Source organism: Melospiza georgiana, chromosome 9 (genome assembly GCF_028018845.1).
Source record: "Melospiza georgiana isolate bMelGeo1 chromosome 9, bMelGeo1.pri, whole genome shotgun sequence".
NCBI classification, from domain to species: domain Eukaryota; kingdom Metazoa; phylum Chordata; class Aves; order Passeriformes; family Passerellidae; genus Melospiza; species Melospiza georgiana.
Window position 1 is genome coordinate 15,178,424 of NC_080438.1, and position 25,369 is coordinate 15,203,792.

At 38.7% G+C, this 25,369-nt stretch overlaps 1 protein-coding gene across 3 annotated transcripts in view; it reads right to left on the reverse strand.

The window, feature by feature from the left end:
* FNBP1L (formin binding protein 1 like) overlaps positions 1 to 20,834 on the reverse strand; it is a 52,753-nt gene extending 31,919 nt beyond the window's left edge. For all 3 annotated transcript variants that reach the window (XM_058030188.1, XM_058030187.1, XM_058030186.1), the window contains exon 1: positions 20,642 to 20,834. In XM_058030188.1, the coding sequence (XP_057886171.1) occupies positions 20,642 to 20,665 (24 nt within the window). In that variant the 5' untranslated portion in view covers positions 20,666 to 20,834. The remainder of the gene's footprint in view (positions 1 to 20,641) is intronic.
* Positions 20,835 to 25,369: the final 4,535 nt, after the last annotated feature.

Sequence of the window (25,369 nt, forward strand, 5' to 3'; positions counted from 1 at the left end):
TCTTCAGAGGGATGAGCATGCTACAGCATAAATACTGCATGTTTAGTCTTCCCAAAGCCACCAGTCCAGACACTGACTAGTGTGGCAGTTTCAAATAAAAGGCATTCAACAAGATTGAGATTTTTACAGGGTTAATGAACTTTTTACAGGGTTTCATGAACTTCAGAAAGCAATTCTACTTGCATTTAAAGCTACGATTGTGGTATCATTCTGTAAAAAAATCCTTCTGTTTCACTAATTTATTCCTTTACAGTATGTAAACTAGCTAACTGCATTAACATTGAATTGCTTTCAAATTAGTCTCCCATTTCACTGACCTCCACACAATACAGCTGAAAGTTTTAAGAATCACATTAAACACTGAATACATTGACTTACAATTTCAGAAACCTATTTCAATTAATTACATCTGCAATATCTACTTAATAAAACATTTTATTTGAAATGAGGATACTTTGCATTAATTATTCTACCATCATTTTATTCTCTATTGACTCAACTGTTCATCATTACTTCCATACTTTTATCTGACCACAATTTTAGTCTGCAGTTACCCAAGTGATCTTATTTGCACTTCTGAAACACTGGCTCAAGATGAGATTTTTTCCCAATTCTTTGTTCTCCAGGCAGCACAGCCAGTCTAAACTTCCAAGTCAGTGAGTGGGAGATTAAAAACTCAATTCTGTCTTTTGCTCTCTAAATTCTTAACCCTTATGCAGGCTGGTATAAGGGAATATGTACTATGACAGTGTTCAGAGCATGGAAAAGCTATGACTTAACCACAAAACTACAAGTCCACAGAAAGTGAAAAAATGCGGGCGATTAGGTAACTTAATACCCATCTCAGCAGTTCTTGTTTACTCAATTTATGCCCATGAGGCTTTATCAAATGAACCTGAATTATGGATAAATTTAAATAATAGGTTAAATTCTGTATAATGTCTTTTTTTGCCTGCATGAGCAGCACTGCAGAAGAAAAACAGACTGCTTCTTAACACTCAACTCTATTCAAGAAGTTAAATATTTTAAGTTACAAAGCATTATTAAGTGACTATTTAACATATTGAGATTTTATAAAACTCTTATGAAATGGCTGAATTATGAAACATTATGCTGCTTGGGTTTTATTTTTTTTATTTTTAGATAATGATCAAGGTCTTCAAATTATTCCCTGTTTTACTTCAAAAAATGAAACAAAACAAAATAAATATCTTGCAGTATTTGTACAATGAACTACCTGATGCGCTACATTAAAAGTTATGGGAACCATAATCATCAATGAATATATTAATGAGAACTGACCAGCATAATATACTATACCTTTCCCTCTTTGTCTTCAGGACAAGTTAATTAGAAAACTGTATTTTAATTAGAGCATGCCACACTAATCTACTTCTGACAATACATTTCAGTTTCTCTTTGTGGATACATCTTCACTGTCTGTTTTGGGTTTCTACTTTTGTCTCTATCTTTATGCATTCCTGCTTCCTTTTCTATCTTTGGAGAATAGCTCTTTTATTTTACTGTCTGAACTGATTATCATTCCTCTGTATTCCTGCCTGTTTGTTTTCATAATTATCAATTTGGTCTGGTCTTTCTTTTTTCCTTGCAAATGCAATGTGCCTCTTCTAACCAGGCAGACAAAAGCTGCTTCCAGCTAAACAGTACTTTATCTTTTCAAAACACCCTGTTAGCTTCACGTCTGAAAACTAACAAAGAGCTGTTTCTATATCAAGAACAAAAAAGAAAGTGTTTTGCTTTTCTGCTTTCTACGAGTTCTGCATTGTAGCTCCAGACTAATCTGCAAATTGTACCTCATTCCCCCCTGAAAACAATCTAGGTATTACAGCTGAGAGAGGAAAAATGTGCTGTCAGCAAACTTAAAGGCTAAGTATTTTATACACTAAAAGATTAATATCAATTAGAAGGTTCAGGGTGGCAACATCAAAAGTCACAGTGACACTGGAAATAAAGCAGAGGCACTCAGATTAAGATGAGAAAAAGAGTTACACATTCATATACAAAAACAGTACTTCACATTTTAATTTCATATTAAAACAGAAGTTCACTATTGATTGTACAGGCATCTGTACAGGATTTTATGAAGAAAATCTGCTAGTCTTTTTGAGTCATGAAAAGAGGAATAATTCCTAAAGAGAATTTCAGAAAACGGTCTGTAGGTTGACCTTCAGGACATGAAGCTACTTTGCTTGCAAAACTTCAGACACTGGTATTAACAGTACACTATGTTGTAGCTTGAAAATATTTAAAAGAGAAACTCTGCTAGAAATGCACAGTGCTTAATATGCAAAAGGAAAACAACAGTAACTTCAAAATCACTTTTAGCTGGACAAAAGACTACTTTGCCCTGATTAATAAAGAATTAATAAATTCATAGTAACAACATAGTATGAAAAAATCTATTTGCCCGTTAAGCTTTAGTACATATTTTTGAAAAGCAATATCACTGTCAACTTTAATTTTAAGAAGTCAATTTCTATGATGAGAGAAACATTTGCATGATAAAGTGAGCAAAAAGCTCAAAAAAGTACTGAACCACTGGAGATGCAGCCACGCTGTAAGATAATGCATACAGCAAGTCAGCTTTCTAAAGCAAAGCTAAAAAAGGAGAGCTGCAACTGAGGAAGAGAAAGACAAAGACTATTGTTCTCCATAAAGATGTCCCCAGAGCAGCAGCAAAGGAACTGCTTTGGAAACTCCAGATGAAAGTCAGGTCTGGCAGGAGGGGATCTTGTCTGAGACCTACCAACTTCACAGGTGTGACACATTTAGTTTCCAGGAAAGAGCAAGAATCTGCCACAGACACAATATGTGTGCAAACATTTTAGACTGCTTTTGAAAAGAGCAGCCATAATTACAAAAGAATCAAGTTCTGCTTCTAGAGATTACCAGATCAACTGAAAAACATTAAAGATTACAGCTGCACACACCAGTTCACCCATGCCACTGGATGGATCAGAGCTGGACTAATCATTAGATTTTACCAGCAAGTTCCCTACCAGTAGAGCAAACTGATAGAAAAATTTCCCAACTGGGACAAGGAACAGCACTGTTAAAACAAGGGAGGAAAGGAAGACGCTGCCACAGAGGGTATCTCAACAACCACTCCTATTTGCCCTGTTAATGAATAATCTCCAGAATTCTTCAGATTCTTAACAGATGGTCACATTCATAAGGACTAGAACAGCAGATCTGCCTCACTGCACCATGATGCAAACTGAAGTAAGGGAAACATCACTTCTGTGCAGTACCTGCAGGTGTGCTCTCTTCCTCACTCAATGACCCCCTCCATAGTCCCACAGCCTGCCACACACTGCAGGGAGGGCTATTCCCTAAACACACCGCACCTTCCTCCCCAGCAAGTTCCACCAACACAGTGTGTAACAGCCAGAACACATTTCCAGGCCTCCTTCCTCTCTGCTACCCATCATAGCCTGTTCACATTGTGCTTGTCAATGAACAGGCTCTCCCCTGTGGGTGTGTTACTTTACCTACAAGCTAGGAAGGAGCTAAGAACTGCGTCCCAAGCAGTCAGTAAGGACTCCCTTACCACCATCATTTGAGAAAATACAAACACACACACACTCTCATATGAAGTATCACTAGAATACAAGCATACATAAAATATAGATTAGGAAATCCTTCTTTGTAAACTGGATCAGAACCCACTCACTTAGCTTTCAATCATCCCCTTAACTTTTAATTGGGAAGATCCTTTTTAAAAGAAACTTAGTCAGATTTTTTTCACATATGTTCTTAATAGAGATTGTTAGAATACTTGAGTTTCATCTGCATTTGAACCAAAGCTTAATTCTGAAACACATTCTATTTTATGCTTAATTCCCACACTAACTTAAAACAGACCATTTTCAAACATCTCTACACAAGACAACAGCAGATCACAAACCATGTATTTTTTAGCATTATTGGATTAAAATAGTTGCCGTCTTAACACAGGGGCAGCATTACACTTGCCTTGTATATACAAAGGATATAATTATGTCCATTCCCCTAAACACCACGAAATCTTATTTTCACCATAGCCAAGCCAGAAAACCGGCACTTCCTGAGTCTTCTGGGAATGGCTGAAGGCTGTTAATAAACAGGCTGAAGCATAAGGACATTTTAGTCCTAGTTATGTCACTTGAAATAGGAGACAGGAAGACTATGTTTAACCCTAAATGAAGTAAGTGCGATATCATGCATCACAGTGAAAAAATGCTACTACTGTTTGTACAATGCTTAGAGATGCTGTTGCTCATTATAAGAAATATCTGGAGAAAATCCCATCTTTCCAGTAACACTAGAATAACAGATTATAAAGTAGTAAGGCTATAAATCAATGATGTAGTAGAATACTGAATTTGCTGTATGACCAACAGGCACATGAGGCCTCATGTGAAGCAGAAGTTCTGTGCAAAACCAGCACATTTACTGCATGATTAATGGTAGCCTACAGAAAGTCTGCAAGAACAAATTATTTGCCTTGAAAAACACCAATGCAAGACTTTTATTTTTCAAAACCCGTGTAAACAATCATTTAGTTCTTCAGTTACAAAATATTATTACATGACCTGACACTCTATGTACAAGGTGAATGTTTTAGTGTATGACTAAAGAACTCTTGATGAAACTACTGAAGCATTTCAAAACTTTTAAATGCCTCTCCACCAACTACAGATACTTCCACAATATTATTAAAAATGCATCCATGGGAGACTGACTGAGCAAGCAACTCTGACACTCCCCAGTCCTTGCACATGTGACTGAATCTGTTTTTGCATTCTGGAGGATCTGTTTTTTCAAAACTTGTACAAACAAGAAAGGGATCTCACCCACTAACAACTTCTTCAGTGAAGGGTTAAATTCCTGCTCTGGCCAGTCTGGCACAGCATCTAACAAGCAGAGTCTGCACTGCTTTTTTCCTCTCCGTACATTAAGGGAGTGAACAGGGCACTCAAGACAAGAAGGGAGTAGTCTGGATGTTACAAAGCGAGGCAATAGGGGAAAGAACAGAAGGTTTGCATATGGAATATTACAGAGCACCGAGATGCCCTACATCACAAATTCAGAAAACAAGATCTGCATGTGCACACAAAACTCTGTACCAACTGTATTACAACATGTCCAGCTGCAATACCATGGGACCCAGCTCACACTGCACTATTTAGTGAGTTTTACTCAACTGAAATGTGACATTCAAAATAACTTCGTTTGCATATTAGAGGCTATTCTATAGACTTTGCTACAGTTTAAAACTATTACAGTGTCACAGCTCTGAACTCATCAAGAAGCCAAGATGCCTGATACAATTTTAAAACAAGGAAGTACTTTCCGCCAGATGGGGGAGGTGAAAAAGAAGCGAGAATGGCAACTTCCCTCTCGTCCAAATATCACTTCCCTGTATTTATCTGCTCAGCTATTAAGTAGACTGTAGGATACCATTTTCAACTGACTTAAAAGTTATAAACTATTTAACAAATATGATGGAGAAATCCCAGGCAGACAAGTGAATTTAGTGTGTTTCACTCTTAAAAGATGCATCTTTAGGCTTTGTCTCAATAGAATAGTGAGAAAGAACTGAACCTATGGGTTGAATCATATTGTTTATGATTCTGACAATTAGGGCAAATATAGTGTAAAAATATCTATAGAGAATCCAGACACTGTGTATCACCAGTAGAACTTCATTTTAACACAGAAAGCGAGGTACTATATACTATATATCCATAGTATATTCCTGATAACTTCCCTTATATGTATTTAATGAAGGTGCACATTATTTAGAATCTTAAACTGTTGTTAACAGCTCCCTAAAAACACATTTCATGACACTATTTCTAAACAGCAACTGGAGTGAACAATGAACTCATAAAATAAAACTTACAGCACAAGAATATAACATATCCTGCTCTTAACTTTAAGTTCATTTCTCACAATAGTTGTAATTAAAATACCCAGTAAACTTACAAGAACTTGGTACAGGAATAATATATAGTGATTCTTCTTGTAACATGAATCTTTTAGCTCCAACACAGAGACCCAGACAAAATTCCTCATTCAGCATAGCTCTGATAAACTGTCTCAGTTACTCTTTCCTCCTACATGCAGAAGCTATAGTGAATGCAGCTGGAATATGAGAAGGTATTTCCTAGTGTTAGTACCAGCTCCCATCAGATAAATTTCAGACAAAGGCATAAACCTTGCATTTGTTGCTATTGATATTCAAAAGACAAAACTGTAACTTCATAGCTTGTAAACAAATATTTGCTCTTCTAAACCAGAGTAAGATACCTATACATAGATATTTTGATCAGCCCTTCAATGTTATTGAATTAAATCATTAGCCTTTTATGGTGTAGGAAGGGCTGCAAACACTACCAGAGTTAATCACCAGGGACTGTTCTGTGCACACTCCCAACTAAAAGGGAGCAGACACTGCTCAGTACTCAGAAGACCAGAGATCACGGGACCAGTTACGTAAATAGTTACAGAACTGGAAGGCTGTTGACTGATTTGCCATATGCTGTTTGTTTTGTCAACCCAATGAACAAGAAGATTTTTCTGTAACAAGTCCTACTGAAAAGTGAACTTCCTTTTCCAGTGTCACCTGTAAATACACTTCAGTGCTCAAGAGAAAGACTATAGTAGCCCCATCTTCCTCCCTTCACAAATATCTTGCTAACAACAGTAAATACTTCTCAAACTTGATTACAAAACCAGATCCCTACACTTCAGAAGAAATTAACATGGCAGTAAATTAGAGCCTTCTCTACTCTTTGAAATATTATTTCAGACACAGATAAATATCCTGACAGAAAATAAACTACACACACACACAAACCCCAGAAGCAACAAAACAACACCCAAATTAAAAAACCCAAAACAAAATGAAAACCACCACCACCACCCCCCCACATCCTTTATTTGCAATGGAATCTACTGTACTCATTGGTTTTGAGGCAAAATTAACATAACTGAATAAAGAATTTAAACTAAAACCAGATGTTATTACTGGCACCTTCAAAACAGTGGAATTTTTCAAGATTTTGTGATTCAGATAACACTAAAATGTAACACAATTGTGCCATGTATCAGTTTCTCTCAGAGTTTTTAAGATATGAGCCTAGAAATACACAGCAAAGTCCTCCTATATTTCACCACAGCCTTTGGAATCCTAATCTGGATTGTAGGAATAACATTATTCACAAAACCTTTATTTCTTGTAGAAATGTACTTCCTCTGATAAATCAAATAGTACAAAAACACATACTGTTTCCCTTGGTTAACAAGGCATTTCTTCTTAAATTACAAAGAAAACAAGAGGAGTGATGTAATTTAACCATAAGTGCACTTCCATTTAAAAAGTTACAATTTTAAAAAGGTAAAACAACCCTATTACAGCATATTTGAACACTGAAGTTGCATACACAAAAGCTGAGTACAAACTTCAATGTTCTGAGAAGAAAACCCACACTTTTGAACCATCATACCTAGGCTCCTCCTTCTTTACAAACATGTACAAAGTCCAAACTCTTCACTGCTCATTTTTCATCCTGTTTCTGTAATCCAGCATATTAAAAAGACAGCGAAGTCCATAAATATATTCTGCACCACTTCAGGGGCTCCATACTGAAAGTTAGCAAATTTATAGCATAATGGGTGTCCATACTTCTGAAGCAATTCAGCACTCACATTCAGGACAGAAATAAACATGAACCACAGGGTCACACTGGCAATAGTGACAGCAGGCCACATCAATTTCTTGTTTGAGAGCCAATTTCTTTTTGAGAGTCAAATGAATAGTCAATGTAGAAATTAAAAGGTACTTCAGCAGCAGCAGTTATTTCCTTCATGACTAAACTGACACAAATAGAAGGGTATTCACACTAAAATCCAATCTGAACAATACAGATGAACAAGCACCAAATCTCAGTACTTTATCTGTGACTGGACCTCAAGGTTCAAAACTGGGCCCAATATTTTCATTAATATTTATATTTATTGATCAATGAGCTGCATCAAGGGGCAGATGCCTCCTCAGTACATTCACTGGTGACACAAAGCTGGGAGGAGAGGCCAACACCAGGATAAATCTCTGTAAATAAGCAATGAGCTAGGAACTGTCAAAGAAACACTAAAGAAATTGTGGCAAACAGCCTCAAATATTGAATAAAACATGACATAATGAGAAAATCAAAACCCATTTCTTCCATAGTACATAAAACTGTTATATATCTTATTACATTGAGTATAAAATTGAAACCATCTAATTGCACATGGGAATTTCAACTTTGTTTTTAACATTACTAGCTTGATTTAAAAAAACACTGAAAATTGATATTTCATATCTGGGGAGCCTTAACATGTAATATCTTAGCAAAAACATTTAAAAATCAGTGATTGAAGCATGCCAACTTGTAATCAAAAAACCACCATGATTTTGTGGTAGAAAAAATTATAGCAAGTGCCTTTTTCCCCAGGTATCTCTTTCTTTAGTTTTTATGTCATTACATATCATTGTGTAAAACCATCCATATCTTTTAGAAAGAAAATTAATGAAACTAAAATTAAATGTAACTAACTTGTAACAGCATTCTGAATTCAGTGCATCTTTAGCATACGTGGAAAATTAAAGACACTCACCAGTCAACTACTTTTTTTCTAAAGAGAATGATTTGGAAAGGAAACTATTTGATACTATTGTTCCCATCAGCCTCAAAGAAATACTAAATATTTAAAACATTCGAAAGATAATTTATCAAAATATATTTGACTAAATGTTGAGTATTCTTATGGTATCATATACCATATCACAAAACCGTCACAAGGAGTATTCATTTCCCAGATGTCCTAAAATGCTTAAGAATATGCAAAATTATTATTCTTTTATGGGAGCAGAATGCACCATTTTCATTAAAAAAAAATTTGCAAGGTTAATTGGGAAAACAGCATTTGTTTTCATATCATATAAAACCAAGAATAACCAAAAAAAAAGCAACATCCAAGCAACTGTCAGATTAACTAGGGAGATATGGGAGCATGATCCTCTTCCCACAAACGAACAAAAGTCGGCAAAAAAAAAAAATCAAACCTCTTTTCCAATGACATAATGAAGAAAAGCAGTTGGGGAAGCCACAAGTTTCAGATTTGACTTACAGTCTGATTATGCCTGCATGATTAGAAGTTAAAATACTAAGTAAAAAGTACTGCAAATAGTCTATCAAGATCATAAGAAACACTTACATATAAGGTCTTAAAATTCACATTTCCCAGCATCAAGTATATATAAAATAATAGCAGTATTCCCACCTAATGTGTGCATAAAGGTCTGTAGAGGCTCCCCTTTCAGAATTAAAACTCAAGGTTGAAAATTGAGTTTGGAGCACTGATATGGTTACCTCATTATGGTAAAAAGCATGAATCCTGGCTGTTCAGCACAACCACCTTAAGACAATTACATGTTTTCTCAAAAATTGCAAGGGATTTTCTACAAATGATGCCAAAATGTATTCATTACACAGCCCACAATTACAGCCTTGAAGTATAAAGCAGACAGAACATGGAAAACCATTTCATCTAAGAATCACTAAGCTTAAATACCACCAGCATCTCATATTTAAGACTATTTTAACTCCCTTAAGAAAATTATTTCAGTTCAACTATTGAGATTCCAGTGAAACTGAACGACAACCCTGCAGAACCAAAATAACTGGAAGTCACTGGGGGCTAAGAGATCCAAGCAGGAAGAGCAGGTAGCACACACTGCCTAACCCCACGTTTGTTTGCACCTACTGCAGTTTAATACACAGAGCCAATCCCTGGTTTTACAAAACTCCTATTCCAATCCACTAAGTGGATGTTTCTTCCAGTAAAATCTTCTTGTTGCACTCAGCTAGTCCTACCTCACTGCTTCTGTCTCAGAATGCAGAACATAAAGGTGAACCTGGGGAAATCCACTGGGATCTCTCAAGTGCCCGGCCAGCACAGGAGGAACTGCAACGCTGTACCTGGAAAGATGATTAATTACTCTCCCTACCACCAACACCAAAGTGAACACGTTTCTTAAAAGCCATTTGGAAAAGAAGTTACCCTTGTTCTTAAGAGAGGTCTTAATACTAACAGGGTCTCAAACTCAGGGAGATAATTTAAAAGATCTAGTTTATGTGATTGCGAAATGTCAGCAGAAATAACACAAAAGACCTCACATCTTTTACAAAACAAAGAAGCATCAAGATAAACTAAAATAAATAACCCACCACTCTGTCTCCTCAATCTCAACCTAATCACTTAATCAGACCACCACACCTCTTGCTGCAGGAGTAAATATTTGAGTATCACACAGAGCCAGGATACTTCACACAACTGCTCAGCTTGCCTCACACGGTAACATTTCTAGTTAAGTTTCATGGAACTGTACAGTCTACATTCCCATCACATTACTACAATGTAGAAAAATCCCAAACATTTGGATTTTCCTGATAAGTTACTATGTATTTTCAAGAAATTAATTTTTCCTCTTTAAACATGTCATCTTCTTAGAAACGAAACCTAACCAGATATTCCAGTCTTTTTTAACATTTTATTCCAACATGCTGGAGAACTTTTCAAGACAAGTTCATCCTTTTCTTGCCCTCCTCCAAACAATTTGTAACACCTTGACCATATTGCACAGATCTTGAATGTCATCATTTGTTGTTTAGCCAATTTCCCAGATAATAAAAACCACATTTAATGAGATAAAGCTCTTCATTAATTATAAATAGTCTGAAAATATAATTTTCACCATTTGTAAATCCAAGTACATATCCTCATTCTTCTAACTCACAGTTCATAGTCAACTCATGAAAAAGATCCATTAATTAAAGAAAATAACATCAGTAATTGTTGCTGATTTAAATAATGCTGTGCATCAACTACAAGCTACCGGTAGAGCTAGTTTGCAAATATTCCCTTTCTCAAAAACAAAACAAGGCTTGGAAAATTTCCTGATAATACAGTATTTAGTCTCACACACATTAATGAGTTTCACTGATCCTGTGAGATCTTTGCTCATAAAGTGAACAAGCATTGGTAAAATTAAATATGTAAATAAGTATCTGCATTATTAGGGTCCAAATAAAGTAGGTATTAGGGGCATGAGGGAACCCGCATTTGACTCTCCAGAACAAAAATTGTTTCATCAGTCATCCATAGCCAACCTTTAAACAGTCTTCCATTTACTAATCACAAATTTGAAGTTGTTTTCAGGGAAAAACTAAGATAAAACATTTCCTTTAAAAGCATATCATGCACATCATATCTTTGCAGCTACTGTACTTTACTGGTTTATGCTTTTTACACTAAAGTCTCAAATTTTAACCTTTCTTTCACCTGATTATGACTTCTTTCCTGAATCTCAAATCTATGTCCATCCTAAAACCTGTGAACAATTTCTCCTTTTTTGTTTAAATCAGTCTCTTTCTGCCATTCCAATATCTGCAATCTTTAGGCATTCTCTACCCATCTCATTTCTCAACCACACCACATCCTGTTCTCTGTACTGAGAGATTATCCTTTCACCCACATGTTTTCCACCCAGCCCTATCTGTGCATTATCTCTCTCACATCACACTTTAGCTTCTTAACCTCGCTTCCAAGGGCACTGCTGGCTGATCCCCGCTTATTACCTCATCATACCAAAGGATTATTGTTGCTTCACTTGAGACACCAACACTCCCTTGTACTTTTCAACAAGTATTTCCTGCATTCTCTCAGGTTGTTTGGGCGCTCATCCCCTGCCAACGTGACAAAGGTTGCCCACTGGCACCCTCGGCTTGCCAGGCTGGCCAAAGGAGCAGCTCGGGGGCTGCAGCTGAGAGCAGGGCCCAGCCACTGTGCCGAGCAACACCGGGCTCTGCACAACCCCCACCCGCACCGGCACTGTGTGACCCAGCCCCTGCAGGAGCCCCGAGTTAACTGCACTGAGGATGCTCTTTACACACAGTTTGTGCAGAATGCTGCACAACACAAGGACACTGTGTGACTAACAGCAGTAGGTTCTAAGTAAATACAAACATAAAATACACTCCCATGATTGATTTCAAATGTCAAATACCCTAAATATTCCTCTAATTGTGACTGGCATCACATAAATACAGGGGGAAAATGCAGGACAATTGGATGCTGTAACAGACAGCTGAAGAACACCTTATCTATTAATCATAAGGATTAAAAAGTATCAGATATTATAAATATTGCAATTTCCTCTTCCAGAGTATTCCCCTGCTGTAGAGATAGCCAACTGCATTGGAGCACAGGTGTTCTCTGGGGTTCACACACATCAATTATTTTCCCACTCACTGCCACAAAAAACCCCATGCCACCTAGATCAAAGGCTTATTTGAAGACAATATTAGAAAATATTATTATTATTGACCTCCTCTGAAAGAAATGAAGCATCTAGGCTAAAGACAAAGTGGACAAGAAGCATACCCATATTCAAAGAAAACACCCTCCAATTACTCTACCAACCAGAACATACAAAGTGAGGTTTTCACACCCACTCAAATTGGGCATCCACCATGAGAAAGAATCCAACAATCAAATGCCTTATTTACAAAGGATTTACAATGCAGATGGAGATCCAAAAGGCACACCCATCTTCATCACCTGCACTCACATCTGGTTACCTGAAGCATGCCAAAAGTTAAGGCTCCCTCTCAACTCTGCAGTGCAATTGATGTCATATTTCAGAAGTTCTTTAATACTTAAATAACTCCAAACTCAAATCCAGTGGATGTAATGTCGTTGTACAATACTGAAAAGGTATCTTTTACTTAATATGGAACTACAAAAAAGCATGTTGTACTATTTCTTGTGTGCCAGCCAGGGAGAAGCAATTCACACGGTACTTGCCTCTGGAATAAACATTTGTGAGTATTCAAATCACAGCAACTGTACCAGCTATTACTTCAAAAATTAACTCTACCCCCTCCAAAACCAGGATAAAAGTGCACGGGTTACTTTCACCATTTTAAAACACCATATTACCCTTACACATAAAGAATAATAAAGTATTCTACAAATATTGCTACAATATTAATTTGATTAAAACAAATGAAGTATAATCCAATTGTACAACCCAACTAACAGGGACAAAAATGTTTATTTGCCCAAGATGACACAAGAGTTCCACATTAAAGCCCAAGAAAAATTCAGGTCCTGCAATATTAGCTTTTTAGCTCACAGTAAGACTGCATTTCTCCTTCAAAATATATAAACAGCAATAAAACTACAGGGAAATGTACAAAGCACAATGCCAGAAAACAGTTTAATCAGTCCAACGCCCTGTTAATTGCAAATGACAAAGCAGAAGCAGAGTTCTGACAAAAAAAAAAAAAAGGTATTTGTGAATCTTACATGTAACTATTTCAAATTTTTCAAATTTCCACACAGTAGAAATTTTCAGAAAATTCAGTACACCTACAATTCAGCTCATTACAAAATGTAATACTCCTTCCACTTTCCTCTTAGACTAGAACTTGTAGCTGAAAAAAAAAAAAAAACCCCAGCAACACAGAAACTTATTGCAGATAATTCCATAAACAAAGTCAGTGCAGAGGGTCTGCATTTTAATGAAAACCAGAAGGCTTTTATTAGTATAATACTTTTTTCCCCTTCTTGTCCCATCCAGCTGAAGCACTGACATCCATCTGTGCCAAGAGAGCACTGGGACTGGGGTACGTAAACTCACTAGGGGCAAAATGAAACAATCTGACTGGAATTTCAGCTTTCACTGAACAGTTTGTTCACCATTACAAGGAAAAAGCTGAACATATCTGGACTTCAGGGAATTCTTTTCTCTACCAAAATAAATTCAAGTTCTTTAAAAAGTATGCACACGTGTTGCATGAACAATGACAATTTAATCTGAATTGTGTCAAGTAACTTCCCCTCCACAAAAAAAATTGAACACCCTATGTTACTCAATTACTAGCTTTACCAAGAACATTAAATAGTGCTCTGCAAATGTAAGGACTCAAGTATTTAAAGATACTATATTAACAAATGAGGGTCTCACCCAGATCAATCCAGTGTAAGAACTAATATAAATACAACACTATTAACTTTTAGATATCAGTACATCTACAGCATCAGTGATTAATCTACACAAGCAATAACAACAAACCTTCTGTCTTCCAGCATTTACCTGCAAACAGCTGAAAGCACCAATCATACCTGCTGGGGTAACCCTCAGCTCATGAGCACACTGCCAACACACTTTTATCTTCCCACGATTTTTTCCATCACAAATTCTGAGGGATTTGCCACTCCAGAGATCATTATTTTGACAGATACACATTTTAAAGAACTCCTCAGCTTGGCTGAGATAAAGATCCTGCAATCTCCAATAACCTTTTTACTATTCTCACTCAGGAAATCAAGTGAGAGCTGCAGCCTTTAAAATCTTGATCCAGGCAACTCTCATATTTTGTACTGTCAACAAGGATACTGCATACATCCTTTACAAGACAGCAATACTTTTCCAGCATTCAGAATTTCCAGATTACTAAAGTCCCATGTATGTTTGTACAAGCTTCACTGAAAAGCATATACACTTCCAAGTCTGTAAACAAGTGGGGCCATAAATAAAAACACATGCCTTTCTAATAGATATCAGATGATAAAGCTTTCAAAACTCCAAAAAACACACTTTCTAAACAGACAGTCAAAGGCACATGTATGCATTCTTAAATTATGTTCAACATCAAATCCAAACTGATAAAGTCTCATGACAATGACACACCCCTTCCTGGAAAAAACAGCAAAAGGTCAGATGTTTATGAACCAGACAATTGCTGGAAAAATATGGACAAACATTTCCAACTAAAACTCAGTACAACTGTTTTCACACCAAAGCCAGAAGTAACTACTTTCAATAACCAAGTATTTGATCCTTACATAACCTTCTAGTTGGAACTCTCAGGTCTTCCCAAGGCTGAGGTGAGCCACACAACACAGCCTGTGAAAGACCAGGCATTTTATCCAGCATGTCACCCAAGACAGGGGAAACGTGTAACCATCCCATGCATGTGGAAAACACTGTAACCTTACACTGCAGCCACAAGACACATTCCTTGCACACATGTGCAGCCCACAGCAGCAGGAGTACCCATCGAAGAGACAATCTATACAGACTGCTGTTACAATCTTTGGGTTAAATTGATGGGGAAATCTAGAGAACAAAAAATAGCCACATATTGTCTTTAAAAGAGTATATGTTAGCACACTGGAAAGTAAATGTACAAAATATTAAGATTCAAAAGCACCTAAGAATTTCCATATGGGATATGGCTTGATATTTAGAATTATTTACAGTGGTTTTTTATGTGTATTAACAATGCTAGTAACTACATAACCACATCCACATTAACAAGAAAGGTTTCTCAGTTTCAAGAGAAAAACTTTTTTTGTTTTGGAAAAAACCTTATATTTAGCTAAAAATAAATTTTCTAATCTAGTGAACAAAAATACAGTAAATTACTACAACAGAAGTATGCTACATAATAGTTAGCTACTTTTTGAAGCTAACTCTTTCATATTTACATTCTGTGGATGTTTTTCACATATAATTACACTTGACAACTTTTAAGATTAGGGAACATCACCACATGATTTATCTTCTACAAAAAAAGACTAAGATTTTAAAGAAAGAGGAAACAGTGTCTGAAAGCAGTACGGAAAGCATAAGAAAATTTTTAACAGCATTTGAAAAACTACTGATGCAACCGAGCTATTTAATATTTTTAATAACAGAACTTGGGTTTATGCACAGAATGAATTTTGTTTAAGGAAAGATTAAAAAGAGCACACCACCAAATATACTTTGATCTTTCTTTGGTCCAACATAACTAATTTCTAAAATACTACTCTACAGTGCCAGTGGTTTCTTAATTATAAAAGATGGTGTGCTTCTGGCCCCAAGGAGCTCACAACAATAGTATCATTAAATCTTCTATAGCCATTTCTTTTTAATCATGAAATCTCAGCACAAAAAGCCCTCAGCAAAATTTCTGTTTTAAATATTTATCAAGAGGTGAGAAACAGATGGCTAGACTGGTTCTACAGACTGAAAATGTTCTGACATGGTATTCAAACTCTTTTTCTGCCAACTGCTATTAAGGAGTTCACAGGGGTTGGAACAACAGAACGTGCATCCAAAGTTAAAAATTATCCTTCCTGGTTGGTTTTTTTTTAAAGAGACAACACAAACTCTTTAATTTCCAAAGAAGCCACTTCAGAGTGCCAATCACACTGTCTCCTCTCATTACACCAAGAATTTCATTATCAGCTACACTCCAGTCTCCAAAGCTTAGTAAGCCTTTAGCATCAAAGCAAATGCACTACATATTCGATTTAACAGCACAATACCCCAAGATGGCAATAACCAGATGTATCTTTTAAATATCCTGTGTTAATGCTATTTGTACACTTCACGCCCACCACAAAAAGAACTCCAGATGTACAGAAACATACACACTGAACAGATGCTCATGCTGAGAAGATTCTTAAACACATCACAATCTATCATTTTTATTTCCAAATATTTAAAGTTACTGAAGTCCACCCCAATTTTAGTCCCATCTATCTATTCTTGCCTTGGATATTGCAGCACAGTGTGATAGAAGTCAGGGCACTTTATAAAGCAAAAACGCGAATCTAACCACAACTTCAATGTATAAACCTTTCTACTGCTCATGAGGTGAACATAACTGTGCAGTATTTGAAAAAAGCAGGACAAACTCCAAAAAGTTAATTCTGAAAAGTATCTGTATCTAAATAAACAGCAGCAATTTTCTATTACTAATGAAGGGCAGCAATGCTACTTTGCAATTACCTGCCACCTTTTTTCAGATTATTGCTTTACAAATGTTATCTACAAAGAAATTATATACCAGAGATAGGAAAATTTGGCACCCAATATTAAAATACATTTCAACTGAATTAGACAACACTTTCCTGTGCTCTCTACTCTGTTCTAACCCTTAAAAGAATATTATACAAAGCAGTTCACCAAAGAATCTTGGGTCCTGTGTGGTCACACCATAAGGGACATGCTACAGAGTAACCACAAAGATACACACACCAATTAGAATAAAACTATTTGTTGAATACCACTTTCAAAGCATAATCAAAATTTTCTATTGTACTAAGAAAGCAGAAAAGGAGAGCATATTTCCCACAGCACAGAAAATGTTGTGGAATTAAACAGTTCTAATCACAAGATGGCTTGATTTGACATTTATTTTGTTATTATTGATTTACATTATTTCATACAATGCTATCAAAAGAAACACAACAAAGATTATGCTTTTTGGCCAAGACACACTGAAAAGCACCACATGCTTTAATCTAATCAAGACATACACATTAGGTACAATGCACACTCACTTCAGAGTCTGGTGGTGTACCTATTAAAAAAAAATCTTGCTTGAAAACAAACAGCTACCTAATTTAAAGAATTAGAAAATACTGGCCAATCATAGAAAATCTTTCCTTTGTCCTGTCCCTGATGTAACCATTTAATTAGCATATGTATCATTTCAATAACAGAATTGCTATATTTAATAATTACCACATAAAAACCAGACATGAGTTGCTTTCCTTATCTCCTAAATTTTCTTCTGGCTCCTTATTTGTTTCTATATCCATCTATGCTCAGTTTTTTACTGTATCCAAAATAGTACACAGTATAAAACTCCACAACAATTTTTAAAAATCCTCAGAACTGTGAATCAGCATAAAATATCAAAAAACAGCATGAAGAGATACAACTTAAGAAGGCAGAGTTAAGGAGAGATTAAAAAAGCATGATACAGAATCATCAAATTTGCTTCAATGAATTAGCGAAGCATATATACATAAGTGCAAATGTTTCTAAAAATTGTGATCTGGATACCAGACTTAACCCTTTATGAGCTGAAAGCACTAATGAAGGAGAGCTTTAGGCACAATGAGGTGTCCAGAAAACCTGAGCAGAAGAGGTTTTCTTTTCTCTGCAGCTGGGGACAGAACACCTCATGCCCTGCTGCCATCAGCAAACAGAGCAGCTCAGGCTGCCTCCTGAAGCTCCACTGATGCTCACAGCAGGGAATGATGGAGGAATTGCTACACCAGAACATAATTATGTCTAAGAATTTATTTTTATCTTGTTCAGAGCGCTCTTTAAGACTCGCAATACTGCTTTTCCTTGTGTTTTTTAACCTAGATTTAAGATAATCCTTAATGAATTTGGTTCTGTGCCAGATCTCCAAAAAGTAATCTTTACTTGCCCAGCACAAGTTGTTACAACAATTAAAGTTTCGTGCTTTTTACAGTAAGTGAAGCACTGAATATTCCTCAAGCTAAAAACTGGTTTGATTCATAACACAGTAGATTTTTTAAAGTATCGTTAAATTCAATTTTAAAAAAAATTAAATGTATCCCATAATGCAAAAATTTGAATTGTCAGTCTAGTTACATAGTTACAAACAGACCATTTTATGCAGGAAGTTACCTCAGTGTAGAGTTGCAGGTCATCTCCAGGTATCAAGCAAAAAATACATTAAATTTTGCTAAAAGAAAAGTATTGCAGTAAAACTTTTAGCTTAAAATTCTGGCATTATTTCTTCCAACTAATGCATAAGAATTAGTGACTTAAAAGAAAAGTAGTATAGAAGGTCAAAATAAACTTCAACTAGTTTCACAACACCATGAGTTAAATGCCTGTCATTAAGAGGAAGTCTGGAGTCAAAATCCATCTTTTTCAATATGTTTCTTAAACGCAGGACAAAGACAAGCACTTTCACACAAAACTGACCACGAGACAGAGTATAAAACCTTCGACTGTCATTTACAAGAGTATAAAACCTTCAACTGTCATTTACAAGCTGAACAAAAAAAAAAAGAAAAAAAAATAGCAAGAGGCTGCAAAAATGAGCAGATCTGAGTAAGCTAAAGCTCTGTTTTCTAAAGCAATACATATTTGAGTGCTTACAGTCAGTGCTCACCCAAATGCCAACCCCACTCCTCTCAAGGGGCACTCACCCCTCACCTGAAATTCATACAGGCATGAGCTGCACACACACTCTTGTGTGCCCAATATTAATCCCAGCTTTTACTTACTCCTCACTGCCAATGTCTCAACAGTTTTAGATTTCAGGGCTACTACAGCAGCGTCATCAGTACTTAAAAATCATATTTTGTCTGAATTCTCAGCATGCCTACAAATCCTAGTAAAGAACAAGATACTATGCAAAACACTAAAGTAACCCCTAAATACTACTAAATCAGGCTTCTCCGCGTAGTACACGTGATGGTATTACATCTTCATTTTGCATAATCAGACACAACTCAATTCAGGTGGCTTCAGGAGCTCCGCGGGCGCTCCCAGTCCCGCGCCCCACCCAGGCACCCCGCCCGCAGCGCCACGGCCGCCCCGGCTCCTCGGGCAACCACTTGTCTGCGCGCGGAGCAGATCCTGGCTCCTCTGGAGACTGGCGGTTCTGCACTACAAAATACTGATAAAGGTATTTAATTCAATGCTAAAGAAACAAAAAAAAAAAAAAAAAAAAAGCCCAAAAACCACCTGTAATGCTAGCTCCTGATTAAGAATTCCTGGACCAGACTTCAAGCTACAACGTTTATCTTTCTGTATTTTTTTTCTTAGCACAAGTCTCTGCTTCACAATTTTTAAAAGCAAATAAATGCAGGGCAGGCGGCATTTAAAGCGGGGACGTTCAACACTCCTTGGTACTATTCTATTTCACGCCTAAGCATTCCCACGATCAGCGTTAACTTCGGCAGCAGGAAGCCTGGCAGAGGAGATCCAGCACCCCGCCACTGCGAGCAGACACCGCCGTGCCCGCTCCGGCGCTCCCCCGGGAGAAGCCCCTCTGCGTCCCCGGCACGGCCAAGGAGCCTTCGGAGGGAAGAAGGGAGCTCTAAGGAAAGAGCCAACGCGAGACAGAAACTGCCTGTCTCGTTGCTGCCAATTTTCGTATTTAAAACAAACACAATGCAGTGTTAGCCAATATTCTGCGGTACTTTTAGAGACAAAGCTATACAGTAGCTGCGTCTAGTTCGGGCCGGGAGCTGAAAACGCTTCGCTGCCCCGAGCAGCCCGGCGCTTCTCGGGGGAGCAGCAGTAATGCCGCCGCCCTGAGGCTGCCCGGTGCGGGCCGCTGCCCGAGCCGCGCCGGGACCCCGCCCCGAGCCGTACCGGGAGCGCGGTGAGGGCCGCGCCGGCGGGCCCCGAGCGCGGCGCTCCCCGGCCGCACACAAAGCGCCCGTCCCGCCGTGACCGCGCCGGGCGGGCGGAGGGCGAGGGGCCGCCCCGGGAGCGCCATGGCCGCGCAGGCGGCGCGCGCACCGCACCCCGGACCCGGCGCTCCCGCCCCGCCGCGGCCCCCGGCCCAGCGCCGCCGCCCTCCGCCCGCGCCGGACCCCCGGCCCGCCCCAGCCCCTGCCCGCCGCCCCTGAGCCGAACAAAGCACAGCGCCTCGGCTCCGGCCGCTCCGCGCCTCCCGGGGGCAGCCGCCCGAGCAGACAAGGGAAGGCGGCGAATCTCAGACACAATGAGAGGCGAGCCGGGACTCACCCACAGCTCCGTGCCCCAGCTCATGGCTGCTCCGCGGGCAGTGCCGGCTCCGGCAGAGGCGGGGATGAGGCGTCGGGCGCCGGCAGGACAACGGGGCCCCCTCAGGCAGCGCCGGTGCCCTCGGTCACTGGGGAGAGGCGGCGGCGGCGAGGAACGACGTCGCTCCCAGCTCCAGCTCCGCCTGGCTCGGGAGGGGGAGCCGCGGAGGAGACTGGGAGAGGGGCGGGTCCGGCTGGAGCGGCGGGGCCGGGACGGGAGCGGCCGGCGCTGTTCCGGAGCCCTGAGCGGCCGCGGGGCGAAGGTGTCGCGCCCGGAGCGGCCCCGCGTTGTTACTCATTAACGAGGCGACGGCGAGGCCCCGGGGCTTTGTCCTGGCCGGCTGCGAGGCCTCCCCGCCTCCCCAAAGCGCTGAGTCACGGCCGGCAGCGGCCCGGCCCCGGCTCGCCCCCTCCTCACCGGGCACCGCGCCGACACACAGACGTAAACAACGATTTTTGTATTGTTTACATCACAGCTCTATATGTAAATCACAAATTGAGATGGTAGGAAAGGTGAGGTGCAAATTTCTGCAAATAGAAGTAAATAGTCAGAATTTAGAGCATTTATTTAGAGCAATGTAACAAAATCAAATGTTTTCTGGTAATTTGTAGACATTTTAGGAGAAGGAAACTACAGCCTGTATCATGGGTACATTAATACAATATTTAGCTACTCAGTAGTGCTTAAAAAGCCTAATTTTAGCAATGAGAGGTTTTCCCAGGACAAACAGGATTCCTTCTTTCCAGGCAGCTCTCCCTGAAAAACACCTTTACAAACACAAAGGTAAAGCAAGCATCGGGATGTTTCAGAGATTCTGAGTAACTTCACAACCTCCTGAACTGATTGAGAGGCTGCTCTGAAATACTCTAAAATAGGACAGGTGTTAGCACAACAGCTCTGGGTGTTCCTGCCTTTTAAGAGCACATGTACACGATAAAGAGGAGCAACCAAAAGATATTCCAGAGCAGGCTTTGAACAAGCTAGCACCAGAATAGGAGACTATCACTGTACCAGAGCACTGCTGCAGTCTGGCTAATTATTCATCTTTGGAGGTTAGCAGTTAGACTTGGGAAATCAGGGTGATTGGAAACTGTACACACTAACATACTGTTTCTGGGACCCAACCTAGTGTTTCTGCAGGCATTGTGATTCTCATTTTGTAGATAATTAGTACAAAATCTGCCTCAAAGGATGAAGATTCCAAAAAGTCAAGTGCAAGGCCTATTTCTTCCCAACATATTTCAGTAGTTTTATTAGTGTTTGAATTTAAATATGGGCACAAGTATTTTCAAGATTGCTTTCTGATTTTTAGTTGGCTTTTAACCCATACTTCCAAAAACACACATTTATGTATCAGGTACATACACAGAGAAGTGCATTTCACCTTTACTTACCTAAAAGTCAATCAGTAAAGATTATAGATCACAATAAACTACACAGATATTGAATTTGGAGTTAAGAGACAAAAAGCATTTAGACAAATTGTTGCAAGATTTGGAATTCATGAACAGTATATTAAGACCATGTGACTGAGACAAATTTTTAATTCATTGAAAATGAAGCAGAAGTCTTAGCAGCATAATACTTACCACTTCAGCTTAGTGAGAAATCTGACACCAGTCACTGTTACCCCCTTTTCCTGCTTAAGCAAACTCTTGCTTTAGGAGATTCCCATATAAATTCTGAGCTCTCCTCCCGTTTAACAGTTGAGGATGTGAGATGAGCAAGCTGTAAAACAAGGGGAAGAGTCTACCACATCTCTGTGGGACATTACCAGAAACAGAAAAATGAATCACTGAGAATTGTGACATTGTTGCCATTATCAGGGAATGCAATTGACCCTAAGCCTAGAAATAACTAAACAAATATTACCCTAAATATTTTTACTCTTCTAGTCACATCCTTAAAATCATCATTTGGAGGAGGGGATGCAACCAAAGGGACTCAATAACATATTAAAGACATATTCAAGTAATGTTAAACGCAGCAAAGGCTTCATGATAAATTGAATAGTTCTAGTAGCCTCGTGAACCACTACCTTCTTCTGACAGACGATGACAACTTATTTTTAGCTTAGAAAATTTACTTTTATATTTAGATGTTTCACCCCAACATTGACTCATTAATGCAGGCTTTAAAGAAAACTGCCCAATTCTGCATTTGGACTGAATCCACATAATTCTAATTATTACAGTAGTTGTGTATTTTGTTAATTCTGTTCCCTTTTCAACAGAATCTACTTGAGTTTCCAAGTGTACCTAAGGATATTATCTTGGCAGAAAAACAATCTGAATCATTAATTTGGAGTGGCAGAAAAGCTGTCTGGCACTCCCTGTGGGCGCACTTTCTAAAGACAGAAGCAGCTTAGCTTTCCACTGCCACAAAACTCAGCAGGACCAAACAAATTACTTCCAAATATCTCTGTCTCAGTGTGAGGTGCCATTAATCCTTTTCTCTGCTAGCCAGCAGTCTCTTTGTCATATTAAAATTGGATTTTTGCTTCACAAAAAATAAGAAGGTTGCAAAAACTGTATTATCCCTTTCTGCTTCAAAACCAAAAGAATTTAGCTCCCTTCTTCCTTTACACATGTATTTCCCCCATCACCAGCACTCTAAGTGCTCTAATTTTAAAAAATATTGATGTTCATAACACTTCCATGTGGTGAGTGGATAATCATTACTTCACAGCTCAGGAAATACTCTGAGACAAAAGAATCAGTGTCCTGACACTTCAGCTTGTGCTCAGCACCCCACAGACCTCCTGTGTCTCCCAGAGCCTGGTTAACCATAACCAGCAGAATGCAAAGTGCTGGGAGCTCAGCATCTGCCTAGAGATTTACTACCACTCAGTTCCTATTTCAACTATTAGGCAAAATAAACTTATGGTTTTACTCTGAGTACTGATTTGGTTTTTTTATTTAAAGCAGAAAATTACCAGGAAACTGTATTAGTGAGACCACATTAGTTAGACTTTCTGCTTTAAGGCAGAAGGAAAATTTCATTTAATAGTGCAAACTCAGCCACTGCTTGGAATGCCCTAATTCTAATTTTTCTCCTATCTCTGAATTTTTGTGGGAAGAATTGTACCCCTCCGTCTTTTTCCATCCAGTTCCTGTACTGAAATGAATTTTACATAGCAAAAGAAGGCTTGTTTCTTTCTTTTCCTTCTCATCTCAGCAAACAGAAATACATCAACAATGACTGGATAACAGAACTGAAAGGACACTACAAACACCAGCTATAAATAGGAGGAAAAATGAGAACTTCCATCTGCTTTTGCAAAACATCCTGTGCTCACTTTTTCTTTCCTGCACTATAACCAAGAGCACATCTTTCCTTGCCATATGTAGCAGAGAAAATCTGTTGTCAATCAGCATCAACTAGCAATATTATAAGTACAAACAGCCTTATTTCACAGCCATTTTTTTTTCCCAGTGAAACAAGACTATCACATGATAATTCAGCATTTCCTTTTGGTAATATAAACTGTTTCCCAACCCAGAGGCTGGACAATCACGAAGTATCAGGGAACACACAAAAATCATTACTTTAAAATATGATTTTCAAGTCTCTAATGCTTTCATTGCCTGCTTGAATACTATAAATCCATTTGCTTCCACTGTACATCCCTTCAGAATTATATCAAAACATAACCATAAATGGCTTTGCTACCTTAATTTCTGCTACCTCCAGTTCACCTAACCCATGTCCTCTCCATTCTCCCACCAACCCCTTCCGTGCACATTTCTTTAAATTAAAAGAACACCAAGCTGTATCTGATGTGCAAAGTATGGCCATGGTGAATTCTATATTCAATTTTTTTTCATTACCATATTATCTACAGGCATAAAGATTATAGCTTTTAGATAATACCCAAAAGCTTGAACAGTCACTGCTCTCAGCATCAATAGCAGCTTTCAAGCAGAGTGTATGGACTGACATACATATCAATAAGATGGAGACTGTCATGGTACCAATTCAAGCTGTAGAAAAATGAATAGCAGATGAATGTGTAGCAAAGGATCAGCACCACCCATTTTAAGATTTGCTAAGCAATATTTTACTGTCATCTGACTTTGAATTACAATCAGAAACAAATGTACGCGCAGTTGTGCAAAATGTGCCTTACGCTCGGCATCCTAGGTTACTGTTTAATCTGCCTAGCGAGTTTTCGTTTCGAACTGGTTCAGGCATTATCAGCACAGAGCGGCTCGGGTCACCCTCAGCAGTTTGGGCACGCACAGCCCAAAGCCACGTCCATATCCTGGGCTCGACAGCCGCCTGCCGGCAGCGCCACGGACACGGCACCGCCGCTGCTGCCGCCACTGGTCCCGTCCCACCGAACGCCTGCGAGTTACAGGAACGGGAAACAGAGAGCGCCAGCGACCCCTTGATTGTCCTACCTTCCATGCAACTGCAGGTCGTCACTTCTCTCCCTTAGGATTTCATTTCTGTGCCATGGGGTTTAATTTCACACTTACTTCCCTTATTTTATGTCTGGGGTGGTTCCTCCTTTCACGAGAAAGTTGATGTCCATAATACCACATTTAATTGATGCGTGGAAAAAATTCCAAAGGATCACAATCTGTAGGAAAACTCAAAAGTTATTCACATGTCAAAGAAAAATATTTCCTTCCCACTACTAATCACATTAAAAGAACAGGAATCAGGAAATAAATCAACAATGGG